The sequence below is a fragment of the Pecten maximus genome, chromosome 6 (assembly GCF_902652985.1).
Source record: "Pecten maximus chromosome 6, xPecMax1.1, whole genome shotgun sequence".
In the NCBI taxonomy this organism is placed as follows: Eukaryota; Metazoa; Mollusca; class Bivalvia; order Pectinida; family Pectinidae; genus Pecten; species Pecten maximus.
The window spans coordinates 40,143,246-40,164,294 of NC_047020.1; the positions used below are offsets into that span (position 1 = coordinate 40,143,246).

The 21,049-nt window shown below is 40.8% G+C and overlaps 1 protein-coding gene across 4 annotated transcripts in view; it reads left to right on the forward strand.

The window, feature by feature from the left end:
• The window catches only part of LOC117329768 (E3 SUMO-protein ligase RanBP2-like), a 47,217-nt gene that overhangs the window by 20,649 nt on the left and 5,519 nt on the right, over positions 1–21,049 (forward strand). The window contains exons 1-10 of one of the 4 annotated variants that reach the window (XM_033887896.1): positions 8,427–8,556; positions 9,593–9,986; positions 10,686–11,931; positions 12,768–13,901; positions 16,050–16,640; positions 16,764–17,066; positions 17,903–18,070; positions 18,400–18,522; positions 20,271–20,446; positions 20,873–20,954. In XM_033887896.1, coding sequence (XP_033743787.1) covers positions 9,609–9,986; positions 10,686–11,931; positions 12,768–13,901; positions 16,050–16,640; positions 16,764–17,066; positions 17,903–18,070; positions 18,400–18,522; positions 20,271–20,446; positions 20,873–20,954 — 4,201 coding nt within the window. In that variant the 5' untranslated portion in view covers positions 8,427–8,556; positions 9,593–9,608. Of the gene's footprint in view, positions 1–604; positions 718–895; positions 1,098–1,455; positions 1,588–2,540; positions 2,620–4,862; positions 5,123–5,504; positions 5,706–6,037; positions 6,426–8,121; positions 8,557–9,592; positions 9,987–10,685; positions 11,932–12,767; positions 13,902–16,049; positions 17,067–17,902; positions 18,071–18,399; positions 18,523–20,270; positions 20,447–20,872; positions 20,955–21,049 lie in introns of those variants that run through there. The other 3 variants (XM_033887897.1, XM_033887894.1, XM_033887895.1) reach the window with 3 other exon arrangements.

A 21,049-nucleotide genomic window follows, 5' to 3' on the forward strand; every position in this document is an offset into this window, starting at 1 on the left:
TGCAATCCCCTATTACACCTACATAGCAAATTTAATCGAAATTGATAAATATTTTACTGGAATAGTCATAAGTAAGATAAGTTGATTTAGATAATGTGGAACTGGATATATGGTAAAGGTGAAGGGGATTTGGAGTAAGGGTTTTGGAGAAAGATCACATTAATTTACAGGCTTGAAATTAGTGATGTTTTTGAATGGGTTTTATTTCTATTGAACACTTTGGATTGAGATTAGTTAAATGAATTGGTTGATTAGAGGGAAGGGGATAAATAAGTTGTTTGGCCTACATTGCATTGATTTGGTTTGAGGGAAGGAAAATGTTTCGTGGTTGAAGGTTTACCTATCTGAGGGCTATTCCAATAAAATATTAACCCCCACCCCAGGACTCCAGGTTTGGTTAAGGGTACCACCTATAGAATTTATTTAATAAATTACATAGAGGTAATAGGAAGGCAATCCAACCATGTATAGAAGTGAGTTATTGTGGAGTCCAGGGGTCAGGAAGATATTTTAATGCAATAGCCCTGAACTAAATGTTTTGAATGTACATGAGAACTTCAAGTCCTTGTTGGAATTGTGTAGCATCTGTCTTGGTTGTACACAGACTCAAACACTGAAGAAAGACTTACAGGCCGACCCTACAAAATACGAAGCTCTAGAGGGCCGTGCTGTGTTCTACTGGAAGGAAGCTATGCAGATGCTGAAACGTTTGGAAAAGTGAGTTGCATTGTATTCAGTAAATTAAATCATTGTAGGATGTAGTCTTATACTAATGGAAATATTCTGTAGTTTCTCCCAGTAATTGGGAAAAATACCTTCTTCTGTGAGGTATTTCGAAAATATTTGAAAACTGTATCATCCCATGATAAACTTATCCTTCGTTCTACTTCATCAGGAACTTGCCCTATCGCTACCCGAAGGAGCGCATGTTTGTTGACGGTAACCAGATCAATCTAGACGCTGCCCAGATCGCTAATCTGAAGGAGCAGGCAACATTCTCATTGGCCGTGCTTGACATGCGTGAGGGGCGTTACGAAGACGCCAAGGAAAAGTTTGAAACTTCCAAGAAGCCTATGGCTACCTTCCATTTGGCTCAGGTATTCCAGAACAAGCTTACTTGCAATGAAAATTCAAATCAAACTTTTCTGTGTGGCAACTGATGATAATGTTGTGTATTTGAACACTGACGTTTTTGTCAAGTTTTACTGTTTGCAGTCTATTTTTCCTAGATAAAAAGTGTGTATTTTCCCAGAATGAATGAAAAATTATGAATATATTTTCCAAATTTAAACAGTGAATGGTAAATTTAACATGGAAATAGCACTGCAGAAGTTTTAATTATGTATTTTATAGTACAGAAGCCATGATAGTTTTGAACAAAAAGTTGTTTGTGAAGGACTGATCTTGGATATTGCTGGGTATATTAATTTGATCCTGAACAACTTGTTTTTATAGATATTTAGAATCTTAGCGAACAAGGTACCAAGTGATTCCCCAGGAGGGAGTGAACAGAAAAGGGCTCTGCTAGAACGATCCCTCGACATGCTGTACCAGGCCCTAGATGCTGTACAGGGCGATACGGAGCATGTAAGTACTTATTCTTATATAGGGAAACACAATCCCTCAACATGGTAACCAGGCTGAGACCATGTACAGGGCGATACGGAGCATGTAAGAACTTAGGCCTTGTATAGGGGGGACATGATCCCTCAACATGGTAACCAGGCTGAGACCTTGTACAGGGCGATACAGGCCTAGAGCATGTAAGAACTTAGGCCTTGTATAGGGGGGGACATAATCCCTCGACATGGTAGCCAGGCTGAGACCTTGAACAAGGTGATACGAAGCATATAAGAACTTTGGCCTTGTATAGGGGGGACATGATCCTTCAACATGTTGTAACAGGCTCTAGATGCCATACAGGGTGATACAGAGCACATAAGAACTTATATAGAGGAAAATGATCCCTCAACAGGTTGTACCAGGCTCTAGACGTCATACAGAGCAATACAGCGTATGTATATCAAGTACTTATCCTTATATAGGGAGACACAAAGTATGTTAAGTAAAGCAAGTGTAAAATGTCATTTAGGTCAAACTTATATACAAGGCACATACATAACCAAGCAAGATTCAAAATTCATATAAAAAGGGCAAAAGTCATATACAGCCAGCAGTGGAAAGTCATAAATGGTACAAAATAGAGCAACCAATGGTTGAAGGGTTAATCAAATATATTTGATTATAATGCATGCTGCAAAGGTGCATCAAGTAAAACCACTTACTCATTTGCATCTAAACCATAAGAATTAGCAATTTGATAGATCAATAGAAGGTACATATATCATAACTAATGATGTGATTAAGCACTGGTGATATAAGTTTTTACCAAGATTTCTGATATTTCACAGGTAAAAATGTAATTCCACTGTATTATTACAGCAGATGGAATGATGTAGTTTCTATTTATATGATTTCTGTGAAATGTTTATAAAATATTTTATTTATATGTAATAAGGTTCTGTACTGCTTGTTGACAGGAGTTACACAAGGAGATCCCCAACACCCTAGATGAGGTCGTCAGCCTGCTGGAGCGAATGCAGATGCCCACTGGAACCTGTAAGTGCTTTGTGGGAATAGAGTCAGTTTTCATTGTGGGTATGGTGATTATTTGGAACAGAAACATAGATTTATGTTTGCAGGGCTCACATAAGCCCAAAGGCCTTGAATTTAGGAAACTTTGAAATCTGTCTGTAGCCTTGAAAAATGAACAAATAGCATTGATGATTTTGTAACACTAAGTGCGCATATGTAAAGAAATGAAGTTTCATTGCTTAGAATATATTTAGGAGAGAAAAAAAAGGTTGACATTGACTGAAAGTTGCCATGGTTATGATTTCCCTTCTACGACAACAACTGAGAGTAAAAAGGACTTATAAGTTATAATTGCATAGGCAATTCGATGCACTCGGTCTGGTATCTGTACAAACAGTGGAATTTCAGGATTATGTTATTCTTAAGAACAGAACCTGCATTGACCCAATTTGCATGTGAAATATCTGCAAAATATTTCTGTGCCAGGGTTACTACACTGTGAAGTATCCTTTCTGTGCCAGGGTTACTACACTGTGAAGTATCCTTTCTGTGCCAGGGTTACTACACTGTGAAGTATCCTTTCTGTGCCAGGGTTACTACACTGTGAATTATCCTTGGTGTCCGAGGGTTACTACACTGTGAAGTATCCTTTCTGTGCCAGGGTTACTACACTGTGAAGTATCCTTTCTGTGCCAGGGTTACTACACTGTGAAGTATCCTTTCTGTGCCAGGGTTACTACATTGTGAAGTATCCTTTCCCTGCCAGGATTACTACACTGTGAAGTATCCTTTCTGTGCCAGGGTTACTACACTGTGAAGTATCCTGTCTGTCCGAGGGTTACTACACTGTGAAGTATCCTTTCTGTGCCAGGGTTACTACACTGTGAAGTATCCTTTCTGTCCGAGGGTTACTACACTGTGAAGTATCCTTTCTGTGCCAGGGTTACTACACTGAAGTATCCTTTCTGTGCCAGGGTTACTACAGTGTGAAGTATCCTTTCTGTGCCAGGGTTACTACAATGAAGTATCCTTTCTGTGCCAGGGTTACTACAGTGTGAAGTATCCTGTCTGTGCCAGGGTAACTACACTGTGAAGTATCCTTTCTGTGCCAGGGTTACTACATTGTGAAGTATCCTTTCCCTGCCAGGATTACTACACTGTGAAGTATCCTTTCTGTGCCAGGGTTATTACACTGTGAAGTATCCTGTCTGTCCGAGGGTTACTACACTGTGAAGTATCCTTTCTGTGCCAGGGTTACTACACTGTGAAGTATCCTGTCTGTCCGAGGGTTACTACACTGTGAAGTATCCTTTCTGTGCCAGGGTTACTACACTGTGAAGTATCCTTTCTGTCCGAGGGTTACTACACTGTGAAGTATCCTTTCTGTGCCAGGGTTACTACACTGAAGTATCCTTTCTGTGCCAGGGTTACTACAGTGTGAAGTATCCTTTCTGTGCCAGGGTTACTACACTGAAGTATCCTTTCTGTGCCAGGGTTACTACAGTGTGAAGTATCCTGTCTGTGCCAGGGTAACTACACTGTGAAGTATCCTTTCTGTGCCAGGGTTACTACACTGTGAAGTATCCTTTCTGTGCCAGGGTTACTACACTGTGAAGTATCCTTTCTGTCCCAGGGTTACTACACTGTGAAGTATCCTTTCTGTCCCAGGGTTACTACACTGTGAAGTATCCTTTCTGTGCCAGGGTTACTACACTGTGAAGTATCCTTTCTGTGCCAGGGTTACTACACTGTGAAGTATCCATTCTGTGCCAGGGTTACTACATTGTGAAGTATCCTTTCTGTGTCAGGGTTACTACACTGTGAAGTATCCTTTCTGTGCCAGGGTTACTACACTGTGAAGTATCCTTTCTGTGCCAGGGTTACTACACTGTGAAGTATCCTTTCTGTGCCAGGGTTACTACACTGTGAAGTATCCTTTCTGTGCCAGGGTTACTACACTGAAGTATCCTTTCTGTGCCAGGGTTACTACAGTGTGAAGTATCCTTTCTGTGCCAGGGTTACTACACTGTGAAGTATCCTTTCTGTGCCAGGGTTACTACACTGAAGTATCCTTTCTGTGCCAGGGTTACTACAGTGTGAAGTATCCTGTCTGTGCCAGGGTAACTACACTGTGAAGTATCCTTTCTGTGCCAGGGTTACTACACTGTGAAGTATCCATTCTGTCCCAGGGTTACTACACTGTGAAGTATCCTTTCTGGTCATTAGTAGAATGTTTTTCTAATTGTGCATTACGTTGTCCATTTCAGCATTGATAGATAGCTTATCTGTCAACAACAACGCTGACAACAGTTCCAATGACGACACACCTAGTTTTAGCACTCCGAAGAGTTTTCACACGACCCCAGGGGCAGGACAGAATGGCACACCAATCAACAGAAATGCCAATGTCAGTGGCTCCTGGGGTGGGGGCTCGATAGAACCATTATCTCTCTTCCCAAAGGAATCACCCAGTTTTGTGGCGAGTAATATCATCGAGCAAAGCACTCCAGCTCCACAGCGCAGAGAGGTGAGATTATCCTGATTCTGTGTCATTTCTCTCATGAAAAGTATAGTCTCCAAATCGTCATGATTTTCAAATTTTTAAATGAACTTTTTAAAATGATTATAACACAACCACCCACCAACCCACTTTATATAGAGGGAGAATATGGTAAGTGTGTGCAATGCTTGTCACAAGATAACGTCTGCACAGATTTACTTAATATTCACACCACAATACTACACTATCAAGGTCTACACCTGATTAGAGCTTGGTGATCATTTGCTAAGATTAAAGGTCAAATGTCATACTTGACAATTTTTAAGAGCAGTTAGCCCGCACTCTCTAAATGCTTTTATTTAATGATTTGCTCGGACCTTCATATGTAAATAGCTTATTTTGTTTGTAGTCGAGTCAGCATGTGCGGCCAAGCCCCGAGCGTCTCGATGCCAGAATCTGGGCACTGGAGAAAAAGATGGCTACCCTGATTGAACTTCAGGAGCAGTCAAAGAAGCACTGGGAGAGGACCGTGCAGGACGCTGTCAAGAATATGCAGGATGAGATGCGAGCAGAGATGGCCCAGAACAACGATATACTCAAAGAGATGAAGGTATGCTGTGTTCTTAAAGAGAGTTTAATGATTAGTAATATTGTGTAAGACTTAGATTGAGTATGTTCGAATGATTGGTGGCAGAATAATGACATTTTCGTTGAGTATTGATATACACTCTAATACTAGACTAATATTTGATCATTTTGGGTAACCATGATGAAAGTTTGTACTACATATAACTATCTGAATAGCTTGAAACCATGAAATAAAACATCCACAAATACAGGCAGGAAATTGTAAATATACAGTAAAGGTTTATTCAGTATTCAGTGTGTAGTTGCTGGATGATTGAGGCATAAAATGTAAGGTGACCTAATTATATATTTCAGGAGTTCCTGGTTTCATTCCGAGGCTCAGCTGCAGGGCGGTTCATAGGACCTGCCCCCTTCAGGCCCCCGCAATACTATCCACCTCAACAACAATCGTGGATGCCACCCGGTAACTATGGTTACCAGATGTCCCCAGTTCCTGGAGCACCACTAGCTCCATACCCTGGGACTATGAGTCCATTCCCGCCTCCCAACCGTTTGACACCCCAGCCACACGTTGGACCTATTAATCAGATGTCGCACCAGAATGATATTGTGGAGGACGACATCTACCATATCGATGGAGAGTACTACGAGGATGATGGCTCACAGCCTCCACCCCATAATATGTACAACGAACCTCAGCTTAGTCAGGAATGGCCGTTTGGCAACCGTGCAGGGCTAGAGGGTGAGTGTGTCTTTCTAAAGGTATAGGAGATCAGTTATGAACTTGTCATAGAGGCGTTTTTTGAATTCTAAAACAGACGGGATGAACATATGAATTCTCTTAACAGGCGTAGGGATTAATATTTGAGATCTTTAACTGATGTAAAGGATGAAGATTTGAATATTTGAATTTACAAATAGGTGAAGAAGGTGAATATTTGAATTCTAAAACAAGTGTAGGGGATGAATATTTGAATTCTAGAACAGATGTAGGAAATGAATATTTGAATTCTCAAACAGCTGTTGGGGATGAATATTTGAATTCTCAAACGGGTGTAGGGGATAAATATTTGATTTCTCGATCAGGTGTTGGGGATGAATACTTGAATTCTCGAACAGGTGTTGGGGATGAATATTTGAATTCTCAAACGGGTGTAGGGGATGAATATTTGAATTCTCGAACAGGTGTTGGGGATGAATACTTGAATTCTTGGACAGGTGTAAGAAGTGAATATTTAAATTCTAGAACAGGTGTATAGAATGAATATTTAAATTCTCAAACAGCTGTTACTGTAGGAAATGAATACTTGAATTCTAGAACAGATGTTGGGGATGAATACTTGAATTCTAGAACAGGTGTTGTGGATGAATACTTGAATTCTAGAACAGGTGTTGTGGATGAATACTTGAATTCTAGAACAGGTGTTGTGGATGAATACTTGAATTCTAGGACAGGTGTTGTGGATGAATACTTGAATTCTAGAACAGGTGTTGTGGATGAATACTTGAATTCTAGGACAGGTGTAGGGGATGAATACTTGAATTCTAGAACAAATGTTGTGGATGAATACTTGAATTCTAGGACAGGTGTTGTGGATGAATACTTGAATTCTAGGACAGGTGTTGTGGATGAATACTTGAATTCTAGAACAGGTGTTGTGGATGAATACTTGAATTCTAGGACAGGTGTTGTGGATGAATACTTGAATTCTAGGACAGGTGTTGTGGATGAATACTTGAATTCTAGAACAGGTGTAGGGGATGAATACTTGAATTCTAGGACAGGTGTAGGGGATGAATACTTGAATTCTAGAACAAATGTTGTGGATGAATACTTGAATTCTAGGACAGGTGTTGTGGATGAATACTTGAATTCTAGGACAGGTGTTGTGGATGAATACTTGAATTCTAGAACAGGTGTTGTGGATGAATACTTGAATTCTAGAACAAATGTTGTGGATGAATACTTGAATTCTAGGACAGGTGTTGTGGATGAATACTTGAATTCTAGAACAGGTGTTGTGGATGAATACTTGAATTCTAGGACAGGTGTAGGGGATGAATACTTGAATTCTAGAACAAATGTTGTGGATGAATACTTGAATTCTAGGACAGGTGTTGTGGATGAATACTTGAATTCTAGGACAGGTGTTGTGGATGAATACTTGAATTCTAGAACAGGTGTTGTGGATGAATACTTGAATTCTAGAATAGGTGTAGGGGATGAGTGCTATAGTTAGATAGGCCTCAGAGGAGCGCCCCTATTGACCTGATTTTGAATGTAGATGTACTCTTTGTGTTGGTGAGGAACTAACACAAACTCATATTATCCTAATTCATTATCAGGCATTAAGTTATGTATAGAAAATAAACTTTTTTTGTTTGATCATTCAGTGGTGTTGTATATAATTACTTAAATATATCACTCTTACTTGAAGGGAAATCAACCATCACCTATACCCCTCCTGGACAACAGAATCAGGCGATGTCTCAGCCTGGTGTGTTTGCTAATGCCCTGCGTGGCCAGTCCCTACAGTACACTATCAAGCAGCCGAATGTGGGACCTATGCCAGGGCCACGCCTCCCCACATCACAGCCTCCCACACAACCTCTTCCTGGACCTGGATTCTTCTCTTTTCCGCAGTCGTCGGCAGCCATGTTTAAACCCCAGGATCCTGCATATGCGATGGCCAGCCGTTCAGGGATTGTGATACCACCTGCTTCTCAACCCTCGGCTCTCATGGCCGTCCTCACACGATCACCGACAAGCGAGGCAGCTACATCAACTGCCTCTGTGCCAGCTAATATCCCAACAAATTCATGTATGCAGACACAGTCCAACATTGGTCAGACAGACAAAGAATTGTTTGATGGTAATTTTCAGCTAAGTCTGTAGAGAGTAAATGCTCCGTTCCGTCTGTCAAATAAATGTTACGGATTTATTAGGGACACTATGAAGATGAAGTTTACTCAGTTGAAACCACACTTTTATGCACTAAACCCCGAACCAAATACCCGAAACTGCAGTATGTGGATTTGTTGAAAGAATACACATTTAAATATCTGACGTCCAATAAGTGCAACATGAGTAATTGAGGTTATCGGCCAAATTGAATTTCTCATCAAAAGTCACTGTGATACTGCATGTGATTGGAAATGAAAAATAACATGGATTACATTACAGCTTAAAACAACATACATCTGATCTGATATAGGAGTTTCCTAGTACAATTTCATGCATCTTAATGCCACTTACTCTATATCATATTTATCCAGTATGAAGGCCTTGCCTAGTAATAAGCCCAAACATTTATTGTTGTTCGGTAATATTACAAAAAATGTAATTATATTACCCCTGTAATAAGCCCAAACATTTATTGTTGTTCGGTAATATTACAAACAAATGTAATTATATTACCCCTGTAATAAGCCCCCCCCCCCCCAATTTTGATTCCTCGATTACTGGTACTGTATTTTACCTGGGATAAGCTCTGAGGGCTAGGGGCAGAGGTTAAGGTGTCCTGACACTTTATCACTAGACCTCTACCTCTGGATTGCAAGTTCAAAACCCTTGTGGGGCAGTTGCTTAGGACTGACCATAGGCCGGTGGTATTTTTCCGGGTACTCAGGCTTTCCTCAATCTGCAAAACCTGGCACGTCCTTAAATGACCCTGACTGTTAATAGGACATTAAACAAAATAAACCAATAAACCAAAAAAAAAACAACAACAGGTGGTTAGTGCACTGAAAATTGGCAAAAAAGTTGGGGGGGGGGGGAGGGGGGGGGTGTGGTGTGTCCATTCCATGTATATTACAGATAGGATAAATGTGGTATGCTATGAATAGGTTTTGAATTTAACATTTGATAAACATAAAAGTATATTGTTGCTATCTATAATTTGTTTACAGGAAAGCCAGTGTCTATATGTCAACCCCAGGCGATGGCGTCCCTCGGTCAGACTTCCACCCCCGGAAATGTTCCCTTGTTTACCAGTCTGATGGCTGCATCCAAGTCTCCCTGATACCTCGGACACTCAACAGCCCTCTCTTACGTAATTCTGAGGTTCTGCCCGGGATCGGTGCTAAGACAGATTCCCCGAATCTGACTCCATTCACGGACTTTGCCAGTCTGGCTAAATCCTCCCCACAGGGGGGCATGTTTCGACCTACGAGTACATCCGTACCAAAATCTCCTATGACTAGTCCGGTAAAATCCCCAGGCCGACACGACGATGACGTGGTGGAAGAGTATGAACCAAAAGTAGACTTCAAACCAATTATCGATCTCCCAGACTTGGTCGAGGTATGTAATGCTAATAGATGTTACACCACTAACAGCTCATACAATGTTTGTTATAAAAATCTATAAAATGGCACCTACTGCATAGAATATAATCTAATTAACGCAGATGGAAAATGAAAACAGCATCATGGCGATAAGTGATTGTGTATGAGACTGAAAGGTGGAGGATGATAGAATTTCTTCGGGATGCGATTAATTATTCATTCACTTTCAATTTAAAACATCAAGCCGGTATTCGAAGATAACTTCAAATTTAGGAGGATAATAATAGCATAAGTATGTAACTTTTGGTCTTGAATAAAAATATACAGCAACCTGTTCTTTCAGTTGATCATAGTTACTTATCTGAAAGTTTAGTAAGTTAAAAAAAAGTCATACACTGATAAACTAGCACTGTAAATAGAATATATATGAATTAAAAATGAAATTTATTCAATGAGTTCATTGATATGATACTTATATATAAATCACAAGCCTCTGGATGATATGTCAAATTAATTTTAACAAGTTTCATAAATTCCATTATCATAAAGACACAGGTGTAAGATTCTGGACAATTGTGTGCCATCATCTATTTATGATGTCATAAGTGTTGCCGTGTCATACTAAATGTATGTTATTTGCATATTGCAAGCCAAGTGTGTTATAGACTTCTTCCTATGTTCAATCATATCAAGTATTCTCCGTTTTCTCAACCAGGTCAAAACTGGAGAAGAAGAGGAGGAAAAGCTATTTGGAGAGCGTGCCAAACTTTACCGCTATGACCCAGAAACTAACCAATGGAAGGAGAGAGGCATCGGAGAGATGAAGCTTCTCAGACATCGCAACACCAAGCAGGTACGAGTGTTGATGAGGCGAGAACAGGTCCTGAAGCTGTGTGCCAATCACAAGCTCACCACAGCCATGAAGCTGGTTCCCATGGCGAACTCCGACAGAGCGTGGTGCTGGACAGCCATGGATTACGCTGAAGGCGAGCTGAAGACCGAACGTCTTGCAGTCAGGTTTAAGAATCCTGATCAAGCACAGCTATTCAAACAGGCATTCGAGGAATGTCAGGAGGAAATTCAGAAACAGGAGCAGAAAGCTCCTTCTTCTCCAGTTAAAGAAGAGAAAAAGGAAAAACAAGGTACCAAGGATCAAATGTCATTGGCAGAGATGTTTAAACCTGCAGCAGGTAGCTGGGAGTGCAACGCCTGTTATGTATCAAACAAGTCTGATGCCCAGAAGTGTGTAGCATGCAGTACGCGAAAACCTGGAACAAAGCCGCCATCTGTGGCAACAACTAAAACCAAGGCGGCTTCAAATCAGGCCACAACCGGGCAGTCACTCATGGAACTTTTTAAACCCGAGGAGGGAAGCTGGGATTGTGATGGATGTTACGTCAATAACAAAGCTAACGTACAGAAATGTGTGGCATGTCAGGCACTGAAACCGGGACTCAAACCGTCAGACATAAAGCCATCGTCTGGTACCACAAGTGGTGGCCTGAGTGGCTTCAAATTTGGAACAGCACCAGGTGGTGGCTTCACATTTGGAACGCCTCCTGCTGAATCGACCACAGAAACGAAAACAACGCCAAGTGTATCGAAGCCAGGGGCTGTCGGAAAAGCTGACCAAATAACGCCAAGTGTACCGAAGCCAGGGGCTGTCGGAAAAGCTGACCAAACAAAGCCAAGTGTTAAACCAGAGGATGTCAAACCTGCGGCCTCAGCCTCAGTCTCTGTAGGACCATCTGGTTTCACCTTTGGTGGACCAGCCACCGGTGGCTTTAAGTTCGGAATGCCACCAGCAGCATCTACAAAGGATACCAAATCTACCCCAGTTGCGTCCGCAGGAGAGCCAACTTCGGCTGGCTTTACGTTTGGGCAGACTACGGCTTTCAGCTTCAAGAAGACAGAGACTGCTACATCAACCAGTAGTTCCTCTACCTCGGCAAATGGTACAGGTATGATACCACCTCCTGTATTGTACTAATTGTTTCCACCTAAAGTTTGTACAAACTGCATGGCTTTACTTGTGTACTGTAAAAGTTGAAATTTATGCGAGGGGGGAATTTACGCTATTTATGCGGACCCTTTTGTTCGCCTAAATTTCCCCCACGCGTATTATTTTGTTATCAATTTGCGTAATCTTGAACTACAAGTGAAAGTGGATCGATCGCGAAAATTACCCTCACGCGTATAGTTTACATATTGAAATCGCAAAATTACCCCCCCGCCCCCCCCCCCCCCCCCCCCCCGCGAAAATAATCATGTTTACAGTATATTATCGAGCCAACCATCATCTACTGATAGTCTGTAACCTATCATTGAGCGTCTTTTTTGGTAAAAACAAAATGCATTCTTTTTACCCAATCCGTTATTAGGAAATACTAGGAAGTATTTTCTCAATTTCAAATAGTGTGTTCCAGTTGGTTTGTATTTGTATATATTTTGCAGAGATTTGTAGGACAAGATAGTGACAATATGTGATCTTGACTCTTATAAGTTTGGCTACATTTCATGAAAAGTGCTATGATAATTAGATGGATTCTGAAATTCTTATTTAATACAAATGTAATTGTCGTACTAGTGTAAATTGAGCAAGTTATGTCAAACATGGCCTTTTAATGAAAATTTCCACATGATGTGTGGGATGTTGAAATGACAAGCTGATAAGAGAAAAAACAGCAATCATAGTTACTTAGAGCTAAAAGATATTAGGTCGGTGTGCCAAGATTCGTCTGAATTTTCTTTTTGTTATCTCCGTACTCAGTAATACATTCTATTTTTTGTGTTGTAGGGTTTAAGTTTAACATGGCCTCCCTAGTTTCCAGTACAACTCAGCCTAGCAGTACAACCACTACCTCCGCTACACCTTCATCTACTACAGGCAAAACAACCCCGGGCATTGGTTCGGGCATAGCACCAGTAACATCAACGACAAAAACTACCACATTTGGTGCTCCTCAAGGAGGTTTCAATTTCAGTTTGGGTAAAACCAGTACAGAGAACTCTCCGCAGGCATCTACTGAAACAACCTCGGCCCCGGCCGCTTTAAAATTTACAACACCAACAGCTGACACCAAGTCCTCTGGGTTCTCCTTTAAAACCACAGCAGAGCCTAAAACACCAGAGTCAAAGCAGTCGGCCATATCATCTGGATTCCAGTTTACATTCACTCCTTCTGGAGCGCAGGGGAAATCTCCCGGAGTAACCTCCCCTAAGTCTCCAGAGGCCAGTGAATATTATCAAAACAAGGAAGGTGAGGATGACCACATACATTTTGAACCAATCGTGTCGCTTCCTGACGCTGTTCCTATAGTAACGGGAGAGGAGAACGATGAAGTATTGTACGAGCATCGTGCCAAGTTGTACCGCTTTGACAAGCAGGAATGGAAGGAACGTGGACTAGGTAATGTCAAGATTCTTTACAACAGCGACACTGAGAAATGTCGTCTGCTGATGCGACGGGAACAGATTCTCAAAGTGTGCTGTCACCATTACATCACACCGGATCTCGAGCTCAAACCCATGCCCAAGACGGACGGCAAGGCCCTTGTCTGGTTTGCTATGGACTTCTCTGATGAAACACCAGGCATGGAGCACTTCTCCATCCGGTTCAAGTCTGCGGAAATTGCCAGCAAGTTTGCTGATGCATTTGACACAGCTCGGGAAAAGTCTAAAGACGAAGGGGCAAAGGACTCGCCAGCTGCCAATGTAGTCAAGTCACCAGAGACTAAGAGTACCTTGGACCCAGTTAAACCTGACGAGGTGGTGTTTGTTCGTGAGGAGAAAGCCACAGAGGAACAAATTGCCCAAGCCAGGAAATATATGTTACCTGACCATTTCTACCTGTACCTGTCCTGTAAACCATGTCCTGGGTGTCGAGGCTGCACAGACAGCATGCCAGGGGATTCACCAAGTCAAAACACAGGTATTTATGTTGTCTCGCGTTATGGGGAGAATTATATATCACTCAAGGTAGACTAATAGAATCTAACATGGGTCTGTTCCATGGACAGGGATAACTCAACCCAAGTGTAAGAGTTTGACCAGTCAGCATGAGGCTTGCCGAGTGCTGGCCAGCCAAACTCTTACAGGAGGGTTGAGATATCCTTGTTTGCAGAACGGACCCATGATTGATTATTTTTCTCTCATACTTGCAACCAAACGTAAGTTTTAATGAAAGTTTTTCATCTGCACCATCTTCAATGCTCCTTAGAATGTGTGTCAAAATTTATGACGTCATTATTTACGACTTGGTTACTCAACGTAAAATGATGACGTTACGTTATTGTGAGCAGCGTCATATACCGTATGCCGACTATACCCCCCTTTGTGAGATCGATTTATCTTTTCCAAGCAACCGACGGATAACCCTGTGAAGTATTTGAGAATATATAATCTGTGTGTGTGTGATGACATGTCACTATATTTCAAGGCTTTTGTGTACACAGCTAAGGGAACAGAGATAATATATATTCTCATATGATTGAGTCTAGTAATTATTTTTTCATATTGAAGAAGGGGCAGAAGTTTGTCCAAGATGTTGCTCTTCCTTTTGTTTATTGCTCTGTTTCTCAGAAAGCATGATATATCAGCGGGCTGAAGTTAGCAGCGGATTCGTTATTCATTATTGGGGATTCGAATAACGAATCCGCTGCTGGCAGCGGATTCATTATTCGATATCCCGAATCACATATAATAAGAAAAATACTTATATGTAAGTGAATCTCTAATCCACGGCTGAAACGGATTTGTTATTTGAATCCAATCGTCAAAATGTCAATAAAAAGAAACATAATTTAAACCTAAAAAACTGAATCCCCAATCCGCTGCTGGCAGCGGATTCGTTATTCGATATCCCGAATCACATGTAATAAGAAAAATACTTATATGTAAGTGAATCTCTAATCCATGGCTGAAACGGATTTGTTATTTGAATCCAATCGTCAAAATGTCAATAAAAAGAAACATAATTTAAACCTAAAAAACTGAATCCCCAATCCGCTGCTGGCAGCGGATTCGTTATTCGAATCCCCAATCCGCTGCTGGCAGCGGATTCGTTATTCGATATCCCGAATCACATATAATAAGAAAAATACTTATATGTAAGTGAATCTCTAATCCACGGCTGAAACGGATTTGTTATTTGAATCCAATCGTCAAAATGTCAATAAAAAGAAACATAATTTAAACCTAAAAAACTGAATCCCCAATCCGCTGCTGGCAGCGGATTCGTTATTCGATATCCCGAATCACATATAATAAGAAAAATACTTATATGTAAGTGAATCTCTAATCCACGGCTGAAACGGATTTGTTATTTGAATCCAATCGTCAAAATGTCAATAAAAAGAAACATAATTTAAACCTAAAAAACTGAATCCCCAATCCGCTGCTGGCAGCGGATTCGTTATTCGATATCCCGAATCACATATAATAAGAAAAATACTTATATGTTAGTGAATCTCTAATTCACGGCTGAAACGGATTTGTTATTTGAATCCAATCGTCAAAATGTCAATAAAAAGAAACATAATTTAAACCTAAAAAACTGAATCCCCAATCCGCTGCTGGCAGCGGATTCGTTATTCGAATCCCCAATAACGAATAACGAATCCGCTGCTAACTTCAGCCCGCTTGATATATCTTAATCATTAAAGCAGATTACAGAAAATTCTGGTGCATTTTGAGAATTAAATTTCAAATCATTCAGATGAAATTAATGTGGTACACACTCCAATAAACTATGCAAATAAACAAGTATTGCAGGTTTTTGACTTGTTAAAATATTTTCGGAATCTTTACATGTTTTTTTTTTACTTGTCAAAGTCAAGTCAGTAATGTCCAGTAATATCAATATGTACACAGGTATATTTTCCACCACCATCTCTACAGAACTGCTGTTAAATCCATAGTCTTCATGAAATAGACTTTGTTGATGCTCTCTATCAAAAAGAATAAAGTTATACATACATGCTGTCTCTGTTAGGTCCGTATGTTGTATAGTTTTCTATGCTGGGTACCTCTACTTGAATTGGCAATCGCTGACATTTCTAACGGGTGTTTTACCTTACAGTTAGTAGCACCACTAGTGGTTCATCGAAGGGATCGTCCAGTAAGTCCGAGACCCCCACGTCAAGCAGTGTGGCTGGAGGTGGAGGAAGTGCAGGATCTGGACTTTTTAGTGACCTTGGGACCGGTAAAGTGTTTGGTGCTGCTTCGACAACTAAAGCTTCTTCTCCTGGCCAAGTATTTGGGACAAAACCTACTTCTCAAACATCTGATGGAATATTTAATACCCCTACCACTGGAGGCCTGTTTGGTTCTCAGCCATCTACGAAGGCCCCTTCCTCGGGCGGACTGTTTGGTTCTCTGCCAACTACAACTGCCTCTTCAACTGGTGGACTGTTTGGTTCTCTGCCAACTACAACTGCCTCTTCAACTGGTGGTCTGTTCGGTTCATTAACAACTACAACTGCGTCTTCAACTGGCGGACTATTTGGTTCTCTAACAACTACAACTGCATCTTCGACTGGTGGTCTGTTCGGTTCTCTTACGACTACAACTGCATCTTCGAGTGGCGGTCTGTTTGGTTCTCTTGCGACTTCAACTCCATCTTCGACTGGCGGTGGTTCTCTTGCGACTTCAACTCCATCTTCGACTGGCGGTGGTTCTCTTACGACTACAACTGCATCTTCGACTGGCGGTCTGTTTGGTTCTCTTGCGACTTCAACTCCATCTTCGACTGGCGGTGGTTCTCTTGCGACTTCAACTCCATCTTCGACTGGAGGTCTGTTCGGTTCTCTAACGACAACAACTTCCTCTTCCACTGGGGGTCTGTTTGGATCTTCACTACCAACTACTTCAACTCCCTCCACTAAGGGATTATTTGGTTCTACACCTCAAACTTCACTATTTGGCACCAAACCTGCAACAACTGTATCAGAATCTGCCAGTACTCCACAGAGCAGTGCTGATGACCACACGGTCAGTCCGGGAGGGACTGTCTTTGGGGGTCAGACGAGCTCTGCAGGACAATTTTCATTCTCACAGATAGCCTCACAAAGTGGCTCAGAGAATGCCTTCAAAAAAGGTGAGTAAACAAGCCATACGGTTTTCAGGAAGCATGGTGTTAAAGATGAGTTACAATTTGCATAGGCTGTTAACAGATGTGATACCATCTTTCGGACATTGCTCATTTATCTATTTTATTTTTTGCGAATTTAGCGACCCTGTACCAATCTCAATTTTTTTTTTTTTTTTAAATATGCCAGTTTTGGTTTCTGTGCTAGCTCCTTCTGGTAGGTCAAGGTTAACATATGGCTTCATTTATAGATGTACATGGCCATTAATATATTAAATCATTAAACTGTTTTCTCGGAAAATTACTGTCCAATACGATAATTCTCACAGGATTGCAGACAAATTGAATAATGCACATTAGCACATTACGATTCATTTGTCTGCAATCCTTTGAGAGTTATAGCACAATAACTTTCCAAAGAAGACAGTTTAATGCTTACCTTTCCATTTTAAATGTAGGTTAAGTATTCAACCTGTAACAGTGATTTCGAAGTTTGAAGATTTTGAAGTCAAATTTGTCGCTGTCATTGGGACTTGTTCTTGTGACGTCGCATGAATTGCTTGAACGATTCACATAATATTATATGCCTAGAATAGGGATTCCTGCTGGAGGTGGACATTTGTCTGTGGTACTGGTAGACGTCATATGATGTTTTCGTAAATTTTGATAATTGGTGATTTGGCAAAATGTGAGAAAACTTTTAAACTGTTTTACAATGCATTAAGATATATTTTAATGCAATTACAACATTTATAGAGTGTTTGTTTGCTATTCCGGTACTTGGAATGTTCGAAGTTTTTGGTGGAAATCACATTCTAGTGAATTTTTGCTGATCAATGTTTCAGATGAAAGCAAGCCATTCAGCTGGTCGGGAGCAGGCAAACAGCTGTTTGGTACCAAGGGCCAAGGTGGAGGGGCACAAGAAGGAGACGAGGACGATGAAGTTGTGGAAAGTCACGACCCACATTTTGAGCCAATTGTTGCCCTCCCCGACCTTGTTGAGATTAAAACAGGTTAGTTTGTGAAGTAATATTGTTTTTCATCCCCTCCGAGGAGCAGCACATCTAGTGTTGGTCTCGGTAGCTGTCATATCTGGTACAGATATGTCTATCTGCGTTTTCTGTTTACTACATGTAAGAAGAAAAAATACACTTTTTTCCGCTGTGTTGTACAGCCTTGTAAGAGTTTGGTAATGGATTCAAAATGGCTGAGAATGGCCACCTGTATCACCCCTACCCCTAACCCCCTATCCCCACCCCCCAACCAACCCCCATCCCCAACCCCACCCCACCCCCTTTTAGTAATATGTACTAATTACCTGTCTCCATACTCTTACAAACAGGTGAAGAAGATTTTGACGCCCTGTTCAGTATACGGGCCAAGCTCTACCGATTTGACAAGGATATTAATCAGTGGAAGGAGAAGGGAGTCGGTGAAATGAAGATCCTTGAACAGCATCAAACAGGTAGGTTTTTAAGCATCAAAATCACACACAGGACTTATATGTAAATGAGTAAACAGATTTTGTCCATACTTTTTCAACACAGCAATTAATATCTTCAGGTGTTCATGATCAATGACATTCATTGCCTATTCAGTATCTAATTTTGAGATGGCACACTAATCTTCAATTTGAGAAATGTCATTTACAGTGCCATGACTGCCATCTTGACTTCTTGAGGTTTGTTTCAGTCTATTTTGATTGAATGCATTGGTATAAAATACATGAAATGTAAGTTTAAGATTTGAATTTGTACATTTGTACATGACCCTCAAGTATGTAAAAAAAGTTAAGAACAGCATAATTTGTCTCTTCACAGCAACAAACTTGTCTGTTACTATATATAGAAACATTGCTGTAGGGAAGATGCAGTTGTTAAATACTATCATGGTAACCTCTTTGTAGGACAGATATAGCTGTTACTATGGTAACCTCTTGTAGGACAGATATAGCTGTTACTATGGTAACCTCTTGTAGGACAGATATAGCTGTTACTATGGTAACCTCTTGTAGGACAGATACAGCTGTTACTATGGTAACCTCTTGTAGGACAGATACAGCTGTTACTATGGTAACCTCTTGTAGGGCAGATATAGCTGTTACAATGGTAACCTTTTGTAGGACAGATACAGCTGTTACTATGGTAACATCTTGTAGGACAGATATAGCTGTTACTATGGTAACCTATGTAGGGACAGACTTCGCGTTGTTACTATGGGTCTACCTCTGTAGGGCCAGATTATTAGCTGTTACTATGGTAACCTCTTGTAGGACAGATACAGCTGTTACTATGGTAACCTCTTGTAGGGCAGATATAGCTGTTACTATGGTAACCTGTTGTAGGGCAGATATAGCTGTTACTATGGTAACCTGTTGTAGGGCAGATACAGATGTTACTTTGGTAACCTGTTGTAGGGCAGATACAGCTGTTGCTATGGTAACCTCTTGTAGGGCAGATACAGCTGTAACTATTGTAACCTCTTGTAGGGCAGATACAGCTGTAACTATGGTAACCTCTTGTAGGGCAGATACAGATTTTGCTATGGTAACCTCTTGTAGGGCAGATACAGCTGTAACTTTGGTAACCAATTTGGTAGGGCAGATGCAGCTGTTGCTATGGTAACCTCTTGTAGGGCAGATACAGCTGTAACTATAGTAACCTCTTGTAGGGCAGATATAGCTGTTACTATGGGTAACTTCTTGTAGGGCAGATACAGCTGTTGCTATGGTAACCTCTTGTAGGGCAGATACAGCTGTTGCTATGGTAACCTCTTGTAGGGCAGATACAGCTGTTACTATGGTAACCTCTTTTGTAGGGGAGATGCAGCTATGGTAACCCCTTGTAGGGCAGATACAGCTGTTGTTATGGTAACCTCTTGTAGGGCAGATACAGCTGTTGCTATGGTAACCCCTTGTAGGGCAGATACAGCTGTTGTTATGGTAACCTCTTGTAGGGCAGATACAGCTGTTGTTATGGTAACCCCTTGTAGGGCAGATACAGCTGTTGTTATGGTAACCTCTTGTAGGGCAGATACAGCTGTTGCTATGGTAACCCCTTGTAGGGCAGATACAGCTGTTGCTATGGTAACCTCTTGTAGGGCAGATACAGCTGTTGTTATGGTAACCTCTTGTAGGGCAGATAGTCAGCTGTTACTTTAGTAACTGTGTTGCAGGAAAATTTAGTTGTTACTATGGTAACTGTTATTTTGTAGGAAAGATACGGCTATTACTGCGCCGTGAACAGATCTACAAGCTGGCCTGTAACCACTGGCTGACCCCTGACCTCAGCTTTAAGCCAATGGCTACGTCAGAGACCGCATGGTGCTGGACAACACAGGACTACAGTGAAGAAGAGCCTCGTATGGAACAGCTGGCTGTCAAGTTCAAGGTCAGTGTATGTCGGCAATGTGTCCAGATATCAGGGTATACAGTAAAAAATATACTTGAAGCATGAATGGACTCTGGTATATCACAACCAATAAAGGATTTGATTGGTTAATATGCTTAAATCCTACATTTGTTATGATATCCAAAGTCCATTCACATTCATACTGACCAACCTGCAGAACATGTTTCACAAGGCCTGAAGTAAAGTTAGAAGGTAGCAAAAATGAATGATAAGAGTTCATTGTATTTATTACCAGAACATTTTAGCCCATCAAATAGAATCTTAAACTCTGTATTGAATTAAAACTCATGTAAGATTCTCTGTGTAAAATGCAAGAACGTTTTGCTAATTATTGCCATTTTTGTTTGTTTTTGTTTTTTGTTTTTTTTTTGTTTTGTTTACATTAAGTATTCTTTTACTTTAAAGAACCAAGAAATAGCCACCCAGTTTAAGGAGCTGATTGATAAGTGTCAAGCAAAGTTGAGAGAGATGCCACAGTCTACTCATGGTAAGCTTCATCATTTGAATCTTTTGAATGTTTACATTAAATTAGGACAGAAAACCTGAATTTTTTGTGAAAATAATTTTGGTTGTAGGTTATCA